General features: G+C 38.0%; 2 protein-coding genes across 8 annotated transcripts in view; both read right to left on the reverse strand.

Annotated features, from left to right (window-relative positions):
- Positions 1–1332, reverse strand: part of ranbp1 (RAN binding protein 1) — an 8825-nt gene extending 7493 nt beyond the window's left edge. Inside the window, exon 1 of the mRNA XM_081365343.1 lies at positions 797–1332. The gene's annotated coding sequence lies outside the window, so the exon portion shown is untranslated. The remainder of the gene's footprint in view (positions 1–796) is intronic.
- A 2121-nt stretch (positions 1333–3453) lies between these two features.
- Positions 3454–23523, reverse strand: atosb (atos homolog b). 7 transcript variants are annotated; one of them, XM_081366034.1, is made up of 11 exons: positions 17824–17881; positions 17308–17465; positions 11292–11470; positions 10464–10645; positions 8127–9430; positions 6575–6633; positions 6386–6485; positions 5770–5928; positions 5470–5538; positions 5162–5349; positions 3454–4683 (listed from the first exon to the last, which is right to left on the reverse strand). In XM_081366034.1, exons 5-11 carry the CDS (start codon positions 9213–9215, stop codon positions 4530–4532), a joined length of 1818 nt encoding a protein of 605 aa, XP_081222160.1. In that variant the 5' UTR covers positions 9216–9430; positions 10464–10645; positions 11292–11470; positions 17308–17465; positions 17824–17881; the 3' UTR covers positions 3454–4529. The 7 variants fall into 7 exon arrangements, with proteins under 7 accessions (XP_081222160.1, XP_081222158.1, XP_081222161.1 ...); XM_081366032.1 differs by lacking the exon at positions 17824–17881 and adding an exon at positions 23186–23523 and having other exon boundaries at positions 3468–4683; XM_081366035.1 differs by lacking the exon at positions 17824–17881 and adding an exon at positions 23186–23505 and having other exon boundaries at positions 3468–4683; positions 10472–10645.
- Between the last annotated feature and the right edge of the window lie 580 nt (positions 23524–24103).

Genomic DNA, 24103 nt, shown 5'->3' on the forward strand with positions numbered 1-24103 from the left:
GGCTCTTGCTATCCACTAATCACTAGTCTAACATCCATGAGGGCCTTTTAGCTTGAATTATTCAAAAGCTTTCCTACCAACTCTTGCAGCATATCTTCAACACATGTGAAGCTTTAAACTGGTTCAACCCCTCCTAGTTAAGTTTCTTCAGTCAGCATGTTAATTATACTAAGAAGTGTATTGAGCTAAAACAGTTTACTTCACTCAATATCAGATATGTATGTCTAAAGGGGTGAGTTGTATCAGTTTCTCAGAAGTGGACATTCAGTTAGCACCCAGGCTAGCAGAAGCTAATAAGCGGCCTAAAGGTGTTTAAGTGTTTGAATCTCCGTCTCAACCCACTGTTTTGACACAACTGAGCAAATACAGTTAAAACACGCAAATGAACCCGGAAGCTGCTAATAAACCGGCTTTGAGTTTGAACTTCACATGTGCGGCATGTTAGCGATGCTAACACACACAAGCTAACAGTGTCTTAGCATGGCAGCTTTCAATTCAAATTATGAGCAGTATTTAATTGAAACATGCCGTGGATACTTTAATTACGTAAATGAAAACAATTATTTGATTGTCTCTTATGTTTAAGTAAGTGACGAACACAAACGCACATATAATTTTCATTTTAAGGACGTCAACGTACAGCTGCTATGAGCCGTGTAGCGTGATTTTAAATAAACAAACGAATCTGACAGCGTATAATTACAAGATGTTAAGAATAGAGAGTAGAAAAGTGCGGGTTTAACGTCTAGTGTTTAAGCGTGCGACGTAGGTAGAGGAAAAAACAAGTGCTTTTCACTCTCTGTTAAAAAAGACCCGTATAAAACATTTATCGCCAACTAAACATCCGAAATAACCATCTCTCGCGGTCCGAAAGGGACAGAAGATGAAGATGATGTCTCGCTTACCTTTGGGTCCGACATTGTTTTAGCAGATGTTTGAAGATTTAGGAGAGTTTCTGTTCGGTTTGACCAGTGCGAGCTCGTGAGATTTCACTCCGATACTTTCGCGCGCGCCTAACCGGAGAAGAAAGACGGTGACGTCAACGCAATGCGCGACGTCAACGCGCGCTTCGGCTACGCAGAATTTAATACTGAAGCTCCAGTTGATGCGAATAGATGTTGTGGTTGTTTGTTTCTTTATAAGTTTATCAGGTACATATCCCTTGATTTTCTTGGCTTCGGCATTTTTGAGAAGCCTTTCTTTCTAACAAGACAGGAAAAGAAGAAGACAGGTGATTACATTCAACATCTATCTGACACTGTAAAGTTGTATGGTCCTGGGATTTTCCTACATCCCCCTGCAGAATACCTGCAAATGCATTTTTAGAGCCCTGCAATGCAGTGGCATTGACCTGTATTATAGAAGACTGGAACTTCATCATGTTAACCTCAGAGTTCTGACATTTCTGTCAGCTTCATGTGACTATTTGGGATAATTTATCTATTCCTGAAATGACTCTATTGTGTGAATAATACAGAAGAAAGTTGACACCTAAGGGTCACTGTTACATTTTTATTTCACTTACAGAAAAGTGCCTTAAAAACCACTGACATTTTATATTTCATTTTTCATATATATAGATAGTACTTTAAACGTATGTAGCCTACATTGATATTTTTTAATCAAAACACATGTGAGGAAGGATTACTGGTCAAATACTAACTTGGGAAATAATTCTGTTCCAAAAATGTAGCAATGGTGTCATTAAGCATGACCCTGTTATGTATTAACATTTGCAAAATGTGAGTTTAAAAATGTACATTTTCCCAGCCCAAATCTTTTGCTACACAGTGTTATTTTTGTTATGCGTAAATCCTTTACCCATATTTAGTGGAAACAGCTATTATTTAATTGCTTTAAAAAGTTTTGCAATTCTGTTTCAGTTACATCAACTAATTTAACATTCACTAGAACAAGGATTCACAAAGTTTATTATTAATAATTTATTTTAAGAGTCAAGCAAATGTGGGTTCCAGTAAGTAACCAAATTAAACCTTTCTGCATGACATACTGTACTGTAGGCTAGAAGCACATTTTAAGTTTGTATTGTAGCCTTCTTTTCATTATTTAATGTTAGTCAACAAATAACATTTTTATTGTGTTTTTATTTTTAAACTTTAAATGTATGTTTAAGGGTACATGTATAGGCTATAACTAATCAACTTATTTATTTGGGCTATTTATTTTGCAATAAAAAAACTATTTAATGTATTAATTATAAAAACTGAATTCATAATAATTTGTAAGCAATGCTGTAACTGTTTGAAATGAATTTACATGAAAATAAAGAAAGTCACACCTAGTTTGTCCCAATAGAGGTGTCCTTTGCTTGCCACTAATTAATAGTTTAAAATAACCCAAATCAATGTGGGAGCTGGCATGGCATATCTTTTAACTCCAGGTTTGTGTTACTTTGAGTTAGCTAACATTTTACTACATGATGCACAATAAAACCAGAATAAACATATGCAACCTGCATCTTCTGAGAAAGCTATGTGACATACTGAAAGACAAAAATCTCAAGAAATGAAGCCTGATGCCAATGTGATTATTTCCCCAAGGTTGTGAGCAAATCCACAGAGAAGAGCCAAACAGTGAGAGCTGAAGAAGAACCTTTGCATTAACTGAGCTACGTTTGGTAAAGCAGAATATACACAAAGAGCAGCTTTAAAGATCAGAAAGAGAAACCTCTCATAATAAGATTTTTTCTCATAATAACTTTGATTCAAATTTTGCACAAAACAATGAAACTAAAACTTTGTGCAAAAATAACCAAGCCAGTTTCTTTTATATTTCTGTAATCTAGGCAGAATGGCTATTCAGAACTCCCTGAATTCTACATACCGTACTATAATTTAACTGATTAACCAGACGTTTTATTTCCAAATGCAGTTTTTAACAAATGTTGAGCCTTGTGATGCCCTAGAGCTCAGGTTGTAATATTATTGTATTATTTGTAATGCATGTTCAGCATAAAAAAAATATTTAGAAGTCATCTTAGGAATCTGCTGATTATTTTCCATTTAATTATTATTATTTTTTTAAATAGCAATGTTGCTGCCTTACCATTGAATGACACAAATAAATCCATGTTATCTCTCTACTAATATAAACTATTTTCTAACATCTCAACAACAAATGAATACTGTAACAGTCTCATAATAATAGGACCATTGCTAACTACACCATTTTCATGTTAAGGGTTACTAAAACTCACAATGCTGTTTAACCGGTTTCATACTGGTGAATGCTAATCAAATAAAAAAGGGCCATTTTTGATATACAGATATTATAAAGCAGTCCAAGATTTTACTGTTGTTCAGATCAGCAGCAGTCAAGCAGATTTTTCTGCATGCTAAAGCCCAAAAAGCTAGTTTGTGTCCACAAATCTCTGAGGAGGCAGTGGGGACTGCGGTTGAGCCTTCTTGGCATGAAACACTGGAGGTATTTTCACTTAATCTACACAAGCTTGCTTTTTATTATGTTGTAAGTGAATGTATTTTATTGATCATACACAAAACATACAGGTGCAAACCTTGGCATTGCTTCTCAAGTATCCCTTGGCAAATTACGGTCAAACACTGGTTTCACCCGCAAGTCACAGAGTTTAATCAATTTTAAAATATACATAAACAACATTTTATGATTTTAAATACCCCAAATTCCCTCCCGTTCCCTTCGTTTTCTTCCCTCCCTCTCTCCACCATCTCTCACTTGGCAATCTTTTCCCTTCATCCTAGCAGAGAGGGCGCCTACTATCTCCACAAAAATTAAATCACTCTAGTTGTGAAGCATATTGCTTTTTTTCTTTTCTTTTTTTTTTTAAGACATTTGCGAACATAAATACTACAGTTTATTTTCTGCTCTGACGTTGGACTGTGCAGAAGAAGTTGAAATAGCAATGTCCTACAAACTGCCCTTCCAAAATGAGAAAATGTCCAATGTACTGAGGTCTATTCCCCTCTTTACAACCAATGCAGATACTGAATGGATGTGCTATCAGTCCTCTGTTCCGCTGGTCTCTTTCTTTCTAGAACATTCTTATCCCCTCCAATGAGCAAGTTACTGGTGGTGTCCATTGTTGAAACTTCAATCTTGGCCTCAGAAGTCTCCTTTCCATATGATTTGCTTCCATATGTCTATCATACTGTACCTCTTTGTACATCCAATCAGTCCTCTTTAATCGAGGAAGTCCTTATCTACTGATGGTCCCCAACATTTAAGACCGGGTTAGTGGGCATGTTTACAACTGGTCCACAGTGGGCAGGTGCAGGCAGAGTGAAGGGCAAAGCTTAACTGTTTAACGGCACTAGAGGAAAACTCAATTTAGTCACAAGGCATGCATGTTACACACTCAGTTCTAGAGTTTGCCCTCAAGAGGGTGTGATATCTGTGTGTATGTACATACATTTGTCTGTGTATGCATGTATGAGTGCAAGTGTGTCTGTGTTCAAGTGTACAGGGGTCTCTTGTCTTGCAATCTTTATTAATGCGGTCCTTCTGCCCCACTGTAGCAGGGCATCACAATCTCACACTCTGGGGGAGTATTTGGGGTTTCTTGGCACCTCGGTGAAAGATTTCAGCTCGTAAGGAATCCCAGTGTCCACCTCGATGGACTTGCGGGAGAATAGCAGCCGGATATCATTGTGCAAGTAGATTTTCCCAGATTTTGAACTCTGGAATCTGAGATGTGCAAACACAGAAGAGAGGAAAAACAGGTTTATTATGCTTCATTTACCACTTATTAGAGGTAAATACCCGACTAATTACTTTTATGATTCTCTATAGATAGAATATGTTTAATACAGTTATTTAGTTTTAAGTTAGTTGCAAACTAGCCCATATACACAACTGTTCTCAACGTGGATAATAAGAAATGTTTCTCGAGCATCAAATTAGCATATTAGAATGATTTCTGAAGGATCATGGGACACTAATGGCTGCTGAAAATTCAGCTTTGTCATCGCAGGAATAAATGACATTTCAAAATATAATAAAACAGAAAACAGTTATTTTAAATAGTAATAATATTTCACAATATTACTGTCTACCGTATTTTTGTTCAAATAAATGCATCCTTGGTGAGCAAAAAAAGACTTCTTTCAAAAACCTTACCAACCTTAAACTTTTGAACAATAGTGTACATCCTGTCAGCATTTACCTGAGGTGTATCAAGTAGCAGAGAATCTTCTTCCTGTCAGACAAGGAGCCCTCCTGCCCCTCCACCTCATCCACAGGCACCAGGAAGATACGATGGCGCAAGAAGGTCATGTGATTAACGGGCATGTCACCAAAATTATACGTCACCAAAAACATTTTAACCACAGTCTTATTGGGGTTAAATAAGGTCTGCAAAAAGACAACAAAAAAAGATAAAATAAAAGTTACATTTAAAAATATATATATATATATATATGCAAAACATAATAATAATAATAATAAATGGAAAGAAATAGAAAGAGAGCCCACCACTTGAATGGTCCCTGCTTTGGGTACGCTGTATCCTTTTTTTCCAAGTGGTTCAAGCAAGATCACCCCCTAAACATGGCAAATAAATATGACATTTAAAATGCATTTTACAAATGAGATTTATATGTAAATTATGGGAGTCAATCAACAGATAAATCAACTGATTTAAAAAAAAACAACCTCTGAATTTACTAGGCTAGGTGCATGCTCATTTTAATACATGGGCATTTTACAAGTGCTGAGAAAGAATCCTCTAGCGTAACCGCATGGATTCAACACGCAAAGGTAGTAAGTATATACCAGGAAGGGAGAAGGGGCACTGTGCTCTGAGGTGTCATAGTAAGTCACTTGCACAGGCAAGGTTGCATGCTGTGGGCAATAGGAGCCGCTAGCCCCGATCTCTGCTGTGAAGCCCTCGATCCGCCCAGATGGAGTAAAACGGCCCTTCAGAATTGACTCCTGCAGACAAACGCACACACAAAACCCAATCAGAAATGCATTAAAACATTAGTCACTGGTTTATAGCTGGGATACACTACACAACTTTTAAAATCTTTACACATTTTAAAACAAAATAAAATGTGGGCATCATACTTGCCAACTTTGTACATAGAGGAAAAACCAGGCATTACAACTAAACGACTGAGGAGACTGAGTTCAAGTCATTCCAAACACAAACAGAAACATGCACCATGTTACTAGGAGACGCATGACAAATGAAAACAATATAAATCAGCTCAAAATATCCAACATGTTTGATATATATCCTCCGACTGGGTGAAATCATAGTCTGAAGCTTTCAAAAATAAAATTAGTGGATTTTGAGCCCATCATACACTGCGCTATTTTCTGAAAAAATTGTCCGACTGCCCAAAATCTATATTAATTTATTATTTTATTTATTAGCTTAGCGTACCTCAAAGTTGCCAAGAAGAGGTCTGCTAATGGAGGACAAAGAGGAGACTGAACTACAGGAGCGACTGGTGTCTGTTCTGCGTCCACTGCGCAACTGTCGACTATAACAAAAAGTAACACACACATTGTTATATTAATATAATACAATAAAATATTTCTTTTGAGGCAAAATAAAAAAAAGACGACTTACGATTTGAGTCGACTCCCTGCTTTGAGCCTTCTACTTGATCGCGAACAGTCTGTAGCAGTCTGAAAAGGAAGTTTGAATAAAGATGTTACAACTAATACCAAGTTTTACTTCAATAATCTGTTTAAGAAAAAAAGACTTACATCAGAAAATAACGGCGAACTAATGTTGAGGTCCATTTTTTTATCATATAAAAACAGGCTGCTGATAAACGTGTAACTAGATTTAAATCTCCTCATGACAATCAGCAAAAGAAAAGTTTTTGAGAGATTTGAAAGATGACAAATTGGGAAAAGAAGGCCCATTATGACATCAGAAATCACATTCAACTTTGAATGCTGAACATGCTAATGCCAATGGGAGATTTTCAAACAAACAAACAAACCAAAAAAGACTTCAAGTACTTACAGATGAAGATGTAGCTGCAATATCACACATATCACAGCAGTCCATAATATCATTCTGATAATAGTTATTAAATATTATTATTAAATATCAGCTAGACTTAACTATAGACTGTGTATAAAACTTGTACATTTTCAGATAATCTGCTCCTTTATTTCAGTCTATTCATCTCTTTGTTTCTCTATACTAAACCTCTGTTTGTTCCTTCCTCTTTGTGATTGTCTCTTCTTTGGCCTGTTTCTATGATCATTTCTCTGTCCTTCACGTTCTCTTTTATTCTTCCCTTCAGTCCTGAGCTCAGCCTTCGAGCACTGACACCGTCGTGATGAAAGTGACAGTATATGAGCCTCTGTAGTCCGTGTAACCCCTTTCACCCAAATTCGCTCATTCTGGAACTGAATTTGGCCAGAACCTGTATGTGTATATGGTTTAGGTCAGGTGAGGCAGGTCTCACCTCTTGAACAATGGCTCTGTCAATGGGCTTTGTTCTGGAGTCCCAATGCTTATTGTACTGCAATGGAAAATTAAGCGCACATATTCTAAAATCCCTCACTTTCTCACTCCCAATATGTCTTTTATCCATCTGACTAATCACTTTTCATCATGACTCTGTCAGTAATAGGTAGTAGATTATTCCTGCCCCTTCACACTTACATACTTACACGTACGCATTGCCTAGAAAACGTTTCTCAGCACCTTAATCAGCACCTTTCCATCTCTATTCCTATTTGTAATCATTCAGAATATGGAAACATCTGGTGTGTTTTTTCCCCCTTAAATTATGGCTTTTACACATGACTCACATTCAATGCGTCTCTCACAATGTGCCGCTTTTATCTTTACATGAAAAGCATTGCAAACACTAGTCACAAATGATTGTACCTTATTATTTTTTTATTCACAGAGAATTTCTAATGATTTTATGCTCTGAATGCCATGATATGCATTTTGTTTTCCATCTTGCTTTATGAATGATAGTAATGTGCTTTAATAATTGGCTACACATTGAGTTCATTTTAAAGATGTAAGGGTCTTTATATAATTGGATTACGAGGTGCAAACTTAAAATAATTTAAGTTTGTATATCTAGCTGCATTGTAAAGTCATGTGGAAGGGCCTTCAGTTTAATTTCTAGTTATTTGCATCTCACCTTGGTGTGCTCTCTTGCTGAGGGTAGTAGATGATTCCAGAAGGGTGCACCCTTGGCATCAGTGCTGCGACAGGACGCTAATCCGAGCCCAGGTGCCAACAGTGCCAGCCTACTGCGTTTTGATGTAGATGGACCCTCATCCTCTGAGCAGGACTCCCCTGTATCACTGGAGGAGAGAAGTCTTTTCTTCACTGGACAGGAATTGGATGATCCTGGTATCTGGCTATTTGCTTCCCCTGGTGTTTTCTCAAGAGAGCTCAGTCCATTAGAGGAGGAGGAGGAAGAGGAGAAGGTCTTTGTCTCCAATGGTGGAGGAGAAGATTCGAAAGTTGTCCCCCATTCAACAGCTTCAGCGGGTGTTGAAAATGGGACAGGTGCCCAACTGCTCTCTGTGGCAGACAACATACTCTTGACATCCACAGAGTTATGGCCTTCGTTCTGTGGCTCTTCGCTGGAGCCAGCCGGGACGTTTCCTGCTGTGGAGGCCTCGGTCTTGGGAGTAAGGGTAGGAGGACTCCCCTCGCAGTGACCCCAGGTAGAGTGAGGGCCTTGGGGGTCCACCATTGGAGGAGATTTTGGGGACAGCGGGGTGAAGACGTCTGGGACAGGCCTGTCGTGGTTGTGCTGGGCTGGGCGGCGACCAGGAATTGGTGGATGCGAAGGGGAAAGGGGAGGAGACCTAGGGATTTCTGAGTCTCTGTGCTCAAGGAACGAGTTGTAAAAAAGTGGTTCCACCCCAGACCCACACAGCACCTCCCCATCGGACTCATCATCATCATCATCGTCTGGTTGGAAAAGACGCTTGTGGGCGACAGGGACCGACGTCCCCTCTAGGCTACGTTTCATGCCTACTCTGATGGGTCGCAGAGTCTCTTGATTTTCTCCAAAACCACCTCTTTGTGAGAGAATGGACAGCTGGTAGACCTTCTGCAGTCTGATCTCTTCTTCTCCAAAAGGTCTGGGAACTACTCGACGTACTCCAGGTTCAGGGCTCTCGCTCCGAGTGCTAGGCAGAGGCAGATCGCCATCCTGGGCTGGAAGCTCTACGGCCGGCTCTTTACGAGCCAGTTCCACGTGGATGTGACGCATAGTGACTTTGCTTGTGCTGGGTGATTGTTTCAAGGGAAGTTGTGCAGTGTTAAATAATAAAGACACAAGCTCTAGAGAGTTCTAGAATGTCAGAACAAGTGCAACAAGGCTGTGAAAGTGAAAGTAAGCTTCCCGTCTAGGTGGATGGAAGGCTGTAGTTTCCAAGGGTCAGTTATGGAGTTAGCTCAAGCTGATTTCCACAGTGCACACTGCTTCTAAAGTACAACAAACAGGTATACAAGCATAAGCAAATTGATATGAAACACATAATATATATAGTACACTAAAAATAACCAGCTCATTTGTTCATGAGCTCACCAGCTAATTTTTTAATCCATTTGAGAAAAGAGTCTTTTCACCTATTGAAGTTTTCACCTATCGATCGAATTATTTAAGGTCTAACACCACCCCTTTCCATCCGATGGACATTGCATTTGGATTTAACTTTTTTTAATCCAACTGAGCCATCAGATTACTAATGGATTATTTAGGTGCATGAAATGTAGCTATTGTCATTTAGACAGTAAAGGCCTCATTATACTTCTGCGTCGAACTCACGCCGTAGCTACGTCGTAGACTGTGTGTAGCGCGCGTACCCTTCGGCGTACCCTGACGTGCACCTCTCCAAAAATGTAACAACGCGTCAACTCTACGCGGACACAAGCGCTGTGATTGGTCTGCTAGGACTGCTCCCTCATCCTCTGCAAGTGTAATTGCGCGTCTACGCGGACAACGACGCAGAAGTATAACTGAAAACCAACGCGTTGCCTACAGCGTAGAGGCTCCGGCGTAGGTCTGACGCATAAGTATAAATCAGCCTTTAGTCGGCAGCTAATTACACTAAATATGTTTTTTTTAATATGTTAATTCATTCAGGAATCAGACCATCTATTTTTGCTGTATGGTTTTGATTCACTAAAAAGAACTGGCTCATACGAGTCAACTTTGGGAATCAGACTACACTGGTTTTATTGTGCGTTTCTGATTAATTAAAACGAAGAATCGGCATATATGCATTGTTTGTGAATTTATGTTTGTTTTGCTAGTTGTGCGCAAGGACAATGCATTGCCATTATTTCTTGCCACACAGGCTTTTTATCTCAATCACATTCAATACAATCTGAAAGATCGCATTCACAACTAAAGGGAGAGCAACAAAAGGGAGTGTCACTGCTATAAATTGGTGCAGGAAACACTGTCATAAAATACATTTATACAAATAAATGTGTGCATGACCATTTTCCTAACCTACGTGCCTGTTGGAGCCTGCAGCTTGGCTTCAGACCCTTCTACATCCACCCCTGCAGCTTCTGAGTTGTGTTGACCCTTGAATCTTGACCCTGTCCTTAGCCCCTGAATTCGCCCATCTCCAAAACTGCCCCTCTGATGCAAAAACAGCATTCCCAGACACACAGGCAGCTTACAGGGGCCTGACAAAAGAGAATTAGCAAGCGAAAATGTCAAAGAGACAATCAAGTTTATATAGAGACATAAAAACACTTCATAAATAAAATAAAATGACAAAAATTTTGGACATAAACTCGATTTTTTGTGCTGCACTTAACAGACCATGTTAAATAGGTTTTAACATACTCAAGACACATCTAACATTAGGACTAAACTTTGACGACATTTCAAGCCTGCTAAACAATTACTTGGTTACCAGTAATTACAGGCTATGTTCACACTGTCATTCCACGTCCGGTTATTTGTGAATCCGATTGGAATCTGTTCACACTGTGCATCACGACGCATTCAGATGCGATTTGTTTCTGCAACGTATTTCAGCATGTTTTCAACAACAGCGCCTGCAGTTTATGTTTTATGTGGTGTGAGAACGTCACATAAACATAGGCAGAAAAGATACATGAAATTGGATCAGAGCAGTCAGACTGAAAAGGATTTCCAGAAATATGATTTGAGTAGGATTTCAAACCACATTTGAATGTAGCTTAAAACAGATTTGTAAAAACTGTATTTCATGGATTTTTTTTGCCATTTACACATGCTAAATATGATCAGATTCCAATTGGCAATGCACAAAAACAGATTTGGACCAGCATTTAGTTTACTTACCAAGGGCAGAGCGTCAGTGAGGTGGGAGGGGCCTTGCAGAACGTGCCAATGAATAGATAATATCTCTCCTACAGCTCCACCCAGATAAGGCCAGTGGCCAATCACGCCTCCCCTTGGCTCCTGAAAGGAGTGAACTGCTCAGCGGCTGCATCCTGAGCCAGGCATTCCAGAGACACAACCTGTCAGAGAAAAGTGGTTAAATGGACAACAAATCAGTAACCATCCCACCGTTCAACCTGCACATGATCCGAATCACTCATTATAAACAGATTTTAAAGTCAAGTTTTCTGGTAAATGGCTGTCAACACATGCGCTGATGAGGTTAAATGTCAAAGCTCAAATTGATCAGTCTTCTACATTTAATTACAAAAGACATTGTTTTACTGGTCAATAAATCAATCAAACAAAATCACACTGACAGGGAACAGACACAAAGAGCAATCATATGACTCACTAAACTCATTTTGTGCCATCTGATAAGGACACATGCTTGAACAGACTGTACTACATTGCTCTGACTGGCTCACTGTCTCTAGAGCTCAGGCCTGCTTGGGATCAAGACTGGCAGACAAAACACGGAGACGTACAACAGAACCTTTGTACTGTGTTGCATCAGAGAACGAGCAGTCCAGCTCATTAAAAAGACAAAAACAGGAACATACAAGCACTAGCCCTAAGTAATGGCTTTTGGAAAAACGCGATATAAGTGAGCATTATCAACTGAAGCTTAGCTAAATGCATGTAGTCTGAATGCGCATTAGCTGAAGGAATCTTTTTGTCCTTCCTTTTTCATTATCTTCAAGAAGCGCTGTGTATTAAAGGGGTAGTTCACCTAGAAATGAAAATTCTATTATTTAATCACACTCATGTTGTTTGAATCTATATGACCTCCATCTGTGGAACACACAAAAAAAAAAAAATTTAAAGAATGTTTTAGATTTTTTTATTTTTGGATGAACTATTCCTTTATAGGTCGGTCGAATGTGGGCAATTATTTACACCACTGTCTCGTGATCATATATATATGTATGGTTAAGCTGTTTACAAATTAGCCGTCTTAAGGATGCATACATCACATCCAAAGGGGGAAGGGAATGACAAATTCACTGCGTTATGAAAATCATAATCTGCTTGTCAGTTAAAGGCACTAAAAATCATGAATACCACAAGAGAGCTCTGGGAGTGAAGAGGTGCCTAATTATGCACTTCACATCAGTAGCGAGGCCAGCAATTTTAATGTGAGTGGACCTTGGTGAAATAGGGTGGACCTCAATTATGTACCACTTGGCCGCAAACTATCTGGACATGCCGTTTTTTTGTTGTGCGCGGAAACCTGCGTAAATGGGGCTGAGTAGGCAGTTCATTGAGTGTGGATAAATCAACCGGTAGGTTGCTTTTCTGAAGGTTGGGCTCTAGGTTGAGAGGAGGTCCTGGTGGATATGACGTTGTGGGCTGCTGGTCATCAGTAGACGTGTTTGTACTGTCGACATCGAGTGTAGTTTCAGACTCTATTCTTGTTTTTGTTTTTTATATATTTAATCAAAGATATCCATTTCGACATTCTCGCCTTGTGAGTGTTGAATATTAGTTTAATTCACTAGCAAACATAAACTCGTCTTCCCCTCCCCCAATAATTAGTGATTGGCTGGGATTGAAACAGTACTACTAGCCTATTGATTGGCTGTCACAGTTAGGCTATGTATATCAAGACACTAAAATATTTTTTTTTATTTTTTTTTATTTTACTTGATATGCAACAAAGACCCTAATTTTTTTGTGATGTAGCCTCTGTGTGATTTGTTTTCTCCTTTCCCACAAATAAATATTTTGTGTCTCATTTGATTGGATGAACCAGCCATCAATCTGAGTGGGCCAGTGACTCTGATGTAGCCTCGGCCACGGATTCACATATTTCATATTCACCACACAATCAAAAGTTTGGGGATAAGATTTTTAAACTAGGGGAAGATTTTTAAATACTTTTGAAAGAGGCCTTGTATGCTCACCAAGGCTTCATTTATTTGATGAAAAACACAGTAATATAGTGAAATATTCTTACAATTTTAAATACCAGTATAATCATTCTAATATGCTTATTTTCTGCTCAATAAATCTTTCTTTTAATTATTACTTGCTATGTTACGCCAATCTAATTTTGAAAATAGTTTTCTGATTAATATACATGTAGACCTTTTTTCAGGATTCTTTTGATCAATAGAAAATTAAAAAGAACAGCGTTTATTTGAAACAGAAATATTTTGTAGCATTATAAATGTATGTCTGTCACATCTATTTAATCAATCCTTGCATTTTGAACAGTAGTGTGACATATCTTGCGATGCACTGAGCACCATCTTATGAAGCTTAAATATGTCAGTCTGATGGCTTTAAAAGCACAAAATATAAAAAAGACAGAATGTTGAGGATTTGGCCTTTCCAAGAGAAGCATTTGCATTACACTGCTTGAAAGAAGTATTCAGTGGCCTCTCAAGGGAGCAGCTTACACTCTAAAAAAGTCTTTAAAAATAGGGCACAATGTACTGTGTTAATATGAAGGAATTTTCCATATCGATTTTTCGCCCATATTTTGAATTACACATTGCATTGTGTTGGGTTTTAATTACCAGTACAGTACAGAAAATTACCAGTACCTTTTATGTTTTTTTTGTTTTGTTTTTCTTATAGTGGTGGCATGTTCCTGAGTGTCTTTGAGTTCACTAGCAAAATATAGGACTCAAATTATGGGCCTATGTGACCAATTTAATTAGACCATGGAGAGATGCAAAGAGATAGAGACAGAAATGATACTGAAGGAGAGAGTGTTTTTGTGAGGTCACACAGCATAACTCAAGGCTTGGGGTTGAGGGTATTTTAGGCATCGCTTTGACAAACGGCTAACGGGGCAGACCTCACAGTGACATAAGATCTGAAATAAGATTCAAAAGGTCCCGACGTACATAGAGGACACCTAAAAACACAATCTGTAACCCAACAGCATTCCAGGACCAGACAGAAAACCAATGTAAATAACTGAAAACACAACAGACAAAGTACACTACCTTTCAAAAGTTTGGGTTCAGTAAGATTTGTCAGTAAGATATTACTACTTTTTCAGTTTCCACAAAAATATTAAGCAGCCTAATTGTTTTCAACATAAACAACAAATCAGCATGTTAGAATGATTTCTGAGCTATCATATGACACAGAAGACTTCTTTCAAATACATTAAAAAGCATTTTGAAAGGTAGTGTATAAAGAGTTTTTAGAAATTTGGGTTATACGAGTGTCTTTTTTTTTTTCATAGTTCACCAAGCATATTATGGTGGTTTGATGCACATGATGTAAGACCCTCAGAGCCTGGCTGTGAATCTTTCGTCTCAGCATGAATAGAAGCCTAAACCCCAGATCAAATACAGCTGACAAGACACACACCAGCTAACACACTGGTGTTACACACACCAACATGTTACTCAGAGGGTAGGATGAGAGATGTAAAGTGTGTTTATTCAAAGCAAACGATGCCAGTGATAGGACTACACACTTTCATATACGTAATGCACTCTTCAGCTATGCAACAAAATAGTCTATTTTTTTTTTTTTTTTTACACATACTAATTTTACCAGTCATTATAATATTTATTGCAATCAAAGACTGCATGATTGCATTATCAGCTTATTCCTATCCCTGAACCTCTCTTGATATGGTTGCATCTACAAATCTAGTAATTCCATTGGAATGAATTGTATTCCAGGTTATAATAACAATTCAAGGACACACTGAGAGCTAAGTTTATCCACACTGCCTGGTAAAGAAAAAAGCAAGAATGTTCATCCCCACCCCCAGAGAATTCAATACAGAGCGGAAGAAAATAGATAGGGAAACCAAACAACCAAGACTAGCTTGGGTAGCTGTCAGCTTTATGGTGTTTTTCTGGTTACTATGTTAGCCTATCATTTAGGAAAACGAAGTTGGCCAAGAATTAGTCAAGTCAATTTAATTTGTGTAATGCCTTTCATAATACAGCTAGTTTCAAAGCAGCTTTACAGAAAATAGTGTCTTAATGCCCTTAGTGAGAAATGAGCAATGGAAAAACCCCATAAGATGATTAGAAGAAAATTAAGGGGGATATTAAGAACAAAATTATTTTATATAATCGCAATGCAATGGAAGCCATCTGTGTTATTCTTTAGTTATTGGAATTCTTGAATGCGTAGCTGCGCATCTGTTTGTGATGATTATGAAGTGGTAGCTGATGGATATAGAATGAAGCAAAAATATGTCCTTCTTCACATTCTAGTTTCTCAGTTTCAGGAACAAGGCAACAACACAGATAAGAGATGGAAGGACTCATAGAAACCAAGGGAAACTTTATGACTAAACAATCAAAAATGACACTGGAGCTTCATTTCAAACATTGTTTCCATGGTTGACCTCTGAGTCCAAGCAACATTCTGGGAATACAAGCTTTATTAAACAAGCCATTCTCCCTATAGATCCACCATGGAGCTTGTTTATCATAGCTATGAGCCTGATATAGCTAGTTTTGCTCTATATTTATGGATGTCAAAAACTCATCTAGCTTCTACCTGTCAAGAAAGTAATACTTTTTTTGGCTTTTATGGAAGCATGGAAGTATTCTCAAACAAACAATTCTTGATTCAGTCAAGCTAAAATACAGCTGAAAGAGTTTCTCCCCCCACTGAATCGTAGCGACATAATTAAGGCATGCATATACCCAACAGGTGTTATTCCTCAAACAGTAAAAACAATGAATTCATTCTCACCACGCATGTGAGAGAGTGAATCACCGAGAAAGACCATTTCATGGGTGTGAGTGTAGACCTCTACCCTTAAGGTACAGTGATGATGTGTGCAGCCTTGAGGTTTCTGCAAAACACCTGGCTTTTTATAACAGAGGAAACCACTAAATGTCATTATAAACTACAACAGGAACAAAGACTCACAAGCACACCTCCGACTAATGCTTATCTCTCCACAACTAAAAGCCTGTCAGTTTGCAAAACCAATAGATGAAATATTATCTCTAGACACAGGACGGGGCATGATGTCATTGATTCATTCTGAGCATTGACAGATATGACAAGACAAAAAGAAAAAGCATGAGACAGCTTTTTTTCTTCTTCAAAGTTCTCTACGAAACTACTTCCTTTCCACTTCCAATGACATATACAGCAAAATAAAGTTTTTAGGTTCAAATCCACATTAACTTTAAAAGCATAATTTGTAAGTAGGTGCTTAAACTAGTCACCATTTCTTTAAAGTTATCCACCATTTGCACCAGTATTCCATTTAGTCTATCAATTAATATAAGGCCATAAAACATGAATTTATTAGTTAAAAAAATAATACAAAAGCGGTTTAAAATAATTTGATGAAGTATAACATATCACACAGCAGGACACTGATACCACTGCAAAAAATGGCAATGACTCATAAACAAACGTAAGCAAAACTTTAGATTAAAGTCTATATGAAGGGAAGCGTACAATTTGTTTTTCACCATTTTAAAGTTTTCAACTAATTTGCAGTTAATTTGAACAGTTTTTACAAATATATTCTAAATGTAGCCTCTCATTTAAATACAAGGGCATACAAAGTGAATTTATAAGCTAAAAATAATACACATTGAAAACATTTTGTTTAAGATAGTTTTAGAAGGACACTGATGTCACTGCTAAAAAAAATGTCAGTGACTCATAAACAATCTCAATAAAAAATTAGGTTCTAAATATAATCGGGGTGCCTTAACTGGGTTTTCACTATTTTTACAGCATGTAGGTAGTTTGCAGTTCATTTAAATAGCATGTGGTGTGACAAATGAACTTTTAAAAGTAGGCCTACACTTATTCAAAATGTAGCCTCTCAGACAGTTAATACAAACTACATGAACAATACTTAAACAAGATGTTTACAATAGTTTTAGATGAAGTATGCCATGTCACTGTTTAAACCACCCATAGACAGTACAGAATTCATGTTAACCTCTTGACTCACCTCTCTAAGAACTCCAGCCCTTTCCTACTCGTCTGTTTCTCCGTCCTCTCTGTCGGTGCTCTAAAGTTGTGGTTGTTCTTGCTTCAAGACTGTGAGGAGTTGAAAGGTTACTTGCATGGAATGATGAGGGAGTGCTGGCCTTTATTTCTGTTCCTCCCCTGAAATGAGAGAGAAACATACAAGACTTAGGTCCAATCAAGGTTTCTTGTTCAAGCAGTCTGTAAAGGCACATCTCGCTGTTTATGCTCTCTCTGCACTGCTATTCTGGTATGCCCAACTGTGAATCTCTCTTTCCACCCTCCCGAACTCCCCCTCTCTCTCCCTCTTTCAATAACTCACACACAAAACCTCTCTCAGGCTCCCTTTGGCACATGCATATAAACTCTGTAATACACCCCCCGTTCCCCCCACCCCACCCCACTTTTCACTTCTAAATCCCCCCACCACCACCACCATCTCACACACATCTTTCCCCCCTCAAATAACTTCAAAACAATGAAAGCAGCTTTGGTATACCGCCTTTAGTCCTCCCTCCCTTCTTGTGCTCTCTCTTTCTTGTTAAATTTCTCACCACTTGTTTCTCTCTCAATCCTCTGCTTTGCCTTTCAGCCTACTTCCTCTCAGCTGGTAACTGAAGGCGTGCTCGCTTGCTCAGTCAGCACACAACTCATGTAAGAGTGGGGCCGGCTGTGCTGTCGTCTGATTGGTCATAGGGAGGGGGATCAGATGCCATAGCGACTGTCCTGATAGGTGTAAAGGTAAAAGGGAAACCTCAAAAGTCCCGCCCACCTGTTCAGCTTGTTTTGCAGAGGCAATGTATTCCCTCATAGAGTTTCAGTGAGTTATTGTGTGCATAAGTGCCAGCTTGTGTGTGTGTGTGTGTGTGTGTGTGTTCTTGTCTAATGCAGGCATTCCAGAGCAACCCAGAGCGTTACTTTGGAGGCAAACATGCCAATGAAGAGATCCACGTTCATTTTAGTGATAACTTTAAAAGTTTGGGGTCAGAAAGATTTTACTTTTATTCAGCAGGGACACATTAAATTGAAAAAAAGTTACTGAACTTTCTTTTATCAAAGAATCCTGAAAAATTATAATAATAATAATAATAAGAAAAGTTTCTTGAGCACCAAATCATCATATTAGAATGATTTCTGAACGTTCAGCGATGCCATCAGAGGAATAAATTACATTTTAAAATATAAAACATTTATATACATAACATTTCACAATTACTGTTTTTACTTTATTTTTCCTCAAATAAATGCAGCCTTTATGAGCATAAAAGACTTCGTAATGTACACAAATATAGGCACAGTTCAGCATTCATACAAATGCATATGAGCATTCTTTACTCAAATACTGTGCATTTAAAAAAAAAAAAAAACGAAAAGAGCTCAAAGGGGAAGTGCACAGCTGAGCGGATACGTCTCTGCATGAAAGTGTGTTATCTGCCCTTGCACAGAAACAGAGATTCTGATGGGTGTGAAGGGTGTGTGTGTGTGTGTGTGTGTGTGTGTGTGTGTTTGTGTAAATGTATCCACAGGCAACATGCCACAGACCTCTTTCAAATGCATGCGCATCTTCCAAATAAGGAGAGGTAATTCCGCATGTACTTAAACGAAAGCATTAGCACATGCAGACACAGATTAATTTCATCTCTTTAGATGCAGTGAGTGAGGTAGAGGGGGAGGTGGTGGTGCGGAGAGCTTATGCTCTGAGTGTTTGAGGGTTACTGTGCGTGTTGTAAAAGGGGAAAAGGTGTTACACCAGTCACTGCAGAGTTCTAATGTCTTGCAATGCATGGTGTTTAGTGAGCTTAAATTGAAAACATGCAGAGACACACATGCTTCTCTTTTAAGAGCTCATGTTCCGTGCCCATATAAGGAATGTTTGGGGGCGTGGCTTGAGACATGAGCCAGCCCTCAGCTGGCCTCTGAGAATTCAGATATACAGAGTGAAGCATAACAGTACACACAAATACAAGTGCAAACAAAGATGTCTATACACACACTCAGTGGTGTATACTCAGCTTCAGCATAGATTTGGTGTATGATGCTGACAAATCACTGAAGTAGGCAACACCGCTCTCTGTTACATATCCAAAACAAGTTGTATTATCTTTTAAATAGTTTCCCTGCAGCTATTCTGGATCTGAGCTGAAGCTGGGATCAACTGGTCAATAAGGGACTGTTAAAGCTCACTACGGTCTATCCCTCCCCTTCCTCCATTTTTGAGAGTGTGTCTATATCCCTTTTCAGTCAAAAAAAAAAACAAGCTGTCAAATTTGATTTTTTATTTTATACTTTTTTTCTATGGAAAAACTAGTGCTTGTCTTTTATAAATGGATCAAGAGACAATAAAGACATTTATGTTTACAAAAAAATTCTATTTCAAAATTAATTATGTTTCTACTTTGAACTGAAGAACCCTGAAAACAAAGTATCAGTATTTCCACAAAAATATTAAGCAGCACATCTGTTCAGATTAGAAGGATTGCTGAAGACTGGAGCAATGACCAGCTTTGCCATCACAGGAATAAATGGCATTTTAAATATTTATTAAAATAGCAAACAGTTATTTTGAATTTTAAACAACATTTAAATATCTAAATGATCAAATAAATGCATAAGAAACTTATTTAAAAAACGTAAAAGAAACTTACTGACCTCAAATTTTAAACAGTTGTTTATGCAAATAACATATGAACAATAGAAAGGAAAGCATCATTGTATTGATCAAATATGTTTTTTTTTATATTATGGTTTATTATATATATTATATATATATAATATTATATATATTATATATATATATATATATTTTTTTTTTTATTACCGTATTTTATAATTATTTCTACCAGGAGGAAATTAATATAATTTTCTCTAACTGTTTGAATGGCAACAGTAATGTTGTTACAGTAGGCATATCAAGTAACTCCTTAATTTGTTTTAAACAAAAAGTATACATGCAAGGCAAATAATAGCACTTTAAACCAGAACTGAAGTCCCACAAGACTGACGCTACAATAGTCAGCTGTTCAACTTCCTGTTTTCCACTTCAATGAGCCAAGTGAGAACACAAAGGTGCAATCCTGTGCTCTCGGTGTCTTCACAGCTATTTAGAGGAACAGTACAGCAATCTTGCACTCACACAATATTTGAATGATCTGTGTACATTACAGATACACGCATTTATATCAAACCATATGCCAGTGTATGCATGCTATAAATAGATCAGTAAAATTATACCTAACAAAAGGCACTGAAACACAATGAGGAATCAGCTGTGGAAGTCTGCATGTCACTAAAATAACAAAAACAGAGCTGATGCTAGATATCAAGGCTAGTCCCACTGTAGAGATTAGCAGCTGACACTGATGAACGAGGACGGTAACATGCCCTTGGTAATACGCTTTCAAAGGTGGGGGTTGTGGGTGACAAATTTACTTATCTGAAACAGAGTAAAGGCGTAATTAGAGAAAGGGAATAGATGGTGGAAGGTGGATTTGAGGGCAAAGGTGAAATGAAAGATAACTGCAGAGAAAAAGAGAGCTGGGATATGGAGGCAGAAAGATGATGAAAAGATAAAGCTGTAGTGTTATTCTAGTACAAAAAGTACTAGACACACACACACACACACACACACACACACACACACACACACACACACACACACACACACACACACACACACACAATCCATTCCACACAAACTCCTGCTAACCTGCAATTAGCCTAGCAAAAGCAAAGTACTATACAAAGTACAGGACATACATCTTAGGCATTGCTAAAAATAGCCTGTTCTGTGGCAATACAGCAGAACTTCAGTATTGTGTAAAACAGTAGGAGTTAATATTGTAGCAACTGTAGTTGTAGTTAATAACATGTATACATGTATATGTATATGTATATGTATATATATATATATACACACACACACACACACATATATATACACACACACACACACACACACACACACACACACACACACACACACACACACATATATATATATATATATATATATATATATATATATATATATATATATACATATATATACACACACACACACACACACACACACACACATATATATATATATATACACACACACATACATATATAATATATACACACACACACACACACACACACACACACACACACACACACACACACACACACACACACACATACATATATACATATATACATACGTACATATATACATACGTACATATATATACCGTAGCTACAGCCTATGGCAACATTCAAACTACTATTAATTCTTAAAATTAAGAGGCTAGTCATATTTAAATGAATGATTAACAGCCTTGCTTGTATCAGACCTGTGCACATGCTCACATACTTGCCTGCACATGCACACACTTAACCCAGTGATACTGATCTGGGAAAAATTGATATTATTGAAATCCTTATCTAAGTCACCAGTAGAGAGGGTTTGGCTACCATCATGATTAACCATCCATGGCATCTCTACGGCTATTTAAGAACTCAAGGTACAAAATGTTTCAAAAAGATGAGAGCAGATCAAATGTGCATACAGAGATATATAAACATGATGAGAGAAAGAGCATTTAGGGGAGATGCTGAATTGAAACTCCTCATTTAACATTTACACGTATCGGTTGCAGAAAAGGTGTCGCTTCAGGCCTTAAAGACGCATGCTAAGACAGCTCACACTGAATAACCATCTCCAACATGCATTTGCTTTCTACACCAGCTTGACAAGCTTATTTTCTGATTTGCTGCAGCTATTCCTACCATGCATTTCCCTCACTAACCCAATGATGTAATACATACTTCTGCTGACGGGCACACAGAAAAAAGAGGTCACACAGCAAGGGCATTAAGGAGCTTTTCTGAAGCTCTTAATATTCAGACTTCAAGCTGGTGATAAAGGGCACATTCTACCTGCAGCTCTTTTGGGACATGTGAGCCCTTTACAGAGAGAAAAAGCCCACTCGGGGTCACTGCTGATCCTCTGTCCATCTTTTTTTTCTTTTGGACAATAGAAATCACTCTGCAGTTTTCCATTGTGCCTTTCTATTGACGTCCTGTCTGGCATCAGTAATGAGCAGGATGGATGCCTGCCTCTTACATATTCTGCAACCTGTGTGCGCACACCCACCCACTGCCAAAACTCTGACACTGAATCCTGTCTTTCTCGATTTTATCTGATAATTAGGCTACAAGGACAACAGAATATCCTCGCAGTGTTATGTCAACAGCAGCCGATTCTGAAGCAAACAGGCAAACCTTTTCAAACTAAGGCATGATTCATATGGGCCCATGGCTAGGGGTGTAACATTACAGAAACAGAATCATGCACACTTCAAGCACAAAGAATGCAATACATCAAAAAAGGACAAAAGAAAAGAAAAACTAAAGGATAAAGAAGGAGAGGCACTGAGATGAGAAATGCCTGTGCCTTTTGCACTGATGAAAGTTGCCTTCAGTGGATGAAATAGCATGAATCAGACAAAGCAGAAACGCCCCCCTGCGCATGAACATACAGCAGCCCCTGTATGCATTGTGTGTGCAGACTGTGATTAATCAGGCATTTTCAATCACACGTGAGATCATTTCAAATACAATAGATGGAAAAGACCTAGGGGATCTTTATTTCAGACTGGGGATCATTTCATCATTTAATCTTAGATTTAAATAAAGAGTTTAGCTTAATATACATGATTGACTAGTGAGAATGCTGAGGTAACTTACACATTACAAATTCATCCTTCGTCATTATAATCTCAGATCCTTCGCATATGGTGAAATGAGCCTGATCTATATATAAATGGTGAAATGAGAGTGATCTAAAGGAGGATGGTAGCACAAAGAGAACTCACCCACAGCAAACATATAACGACGACAATGACTAGGACTGCAGCAGTCAGCAAACTAACATTCCCATCATATCTGGAGAAAGAGTTTGATGCTATTTTAGACAGCAGACAGGATCTCAAGATCTTCAGTGTAATCGACGTCAAACTGTCTGCGTTGATATCCCATAGGGTAACGAATGTATATCTGACCGATGAGGGTACAAGATCCTGGTTTCAAAATGTCGACAAAGCTATTTTGATTGCCTTTCTTCTTCTTTCCACGTCCTATGCCAACGGGCCTTTGCTATTTTCTGCTTGGCTCTTGGTCCAAAGCCCTCGCCCATGAAATTATTCTGTCCCTTTAAAAACAGTACTTCCGGGATTTGCTAAAAAATAACTAGGAGGAGGGACATTCGAACAGCTGAAGGGCTGTCATTTAAGCGATTGGTCGCTTTCTCGTCCACGAACCAATAACAATTGCGTACTAATACTATATTTGAATAAATTTGAATAAAAGTAATATATTTCGACGAAATAGATTCTCATTGGCTGCGTGTCAGGCAACGTCTTATCAAGCCACGCCCCCGTACACGTGCTATCTGTTCCCTTTTCTCCGCTTTGGTGGAGAAACATATAGATAGCGACAGGGAAAAACTGACAGGGTTTATGTAACGATTAATTATCAATATGTTTTGATCAATTGATCAATTCATATTTTGTAAACTATTTTAAATATAAATATGCCGTTACGTACAGACCTCAAATAATTGGAAATACCTCTATTGTTTAAATTAGGCGTAACGTTTTTGTCCTGTGGAATGATTTGTAATAAAAATAATAATAATACCAACTTTATTTTCTATAGCGCCTTTAAAGGAGCTTCTCAAAGCGAAATATAAGAAAATGCAAGTAATAAGAATTCAAACAAAAGAGCAGGTGGAT

This window comes from Scardinius erythrophthalmus (assembly GCF_964197995.2).
Source record: "Scardinius erythrophthalmus genome assembly, chromosome: 5".
Classification (NCBI taxonomy): Eukaryota; Metazoa; Chordata; class Actinopteri; order Cypriniformes; family Leuciscidae; genus Scardinius; species Scardinius erythrophthalmus.

Coding starts and splice junctions, on each gene's coding strand:
- atosb (XM_081366034.1), bottom strand. CDS start 9,215: ATGCGTCACATCCACGTGGAACTGGCTCGTAAAGAGCCGGCCGTAGAG. Junction 5,929..6,385: donor CTCTTCTTGGCAACTTTGAG/GTACGCTAAGCT, acceptor GTTTGTCTGCAG/GAGTCAATTCTGAAGGGCCG. Junction 4,684..5,161: donor TGCTACTTGATACACCTCAG/GTAAATGCTGAC, acceptor TGCACATCTCAG/ATTCCAGAGTTCAAAATCTG.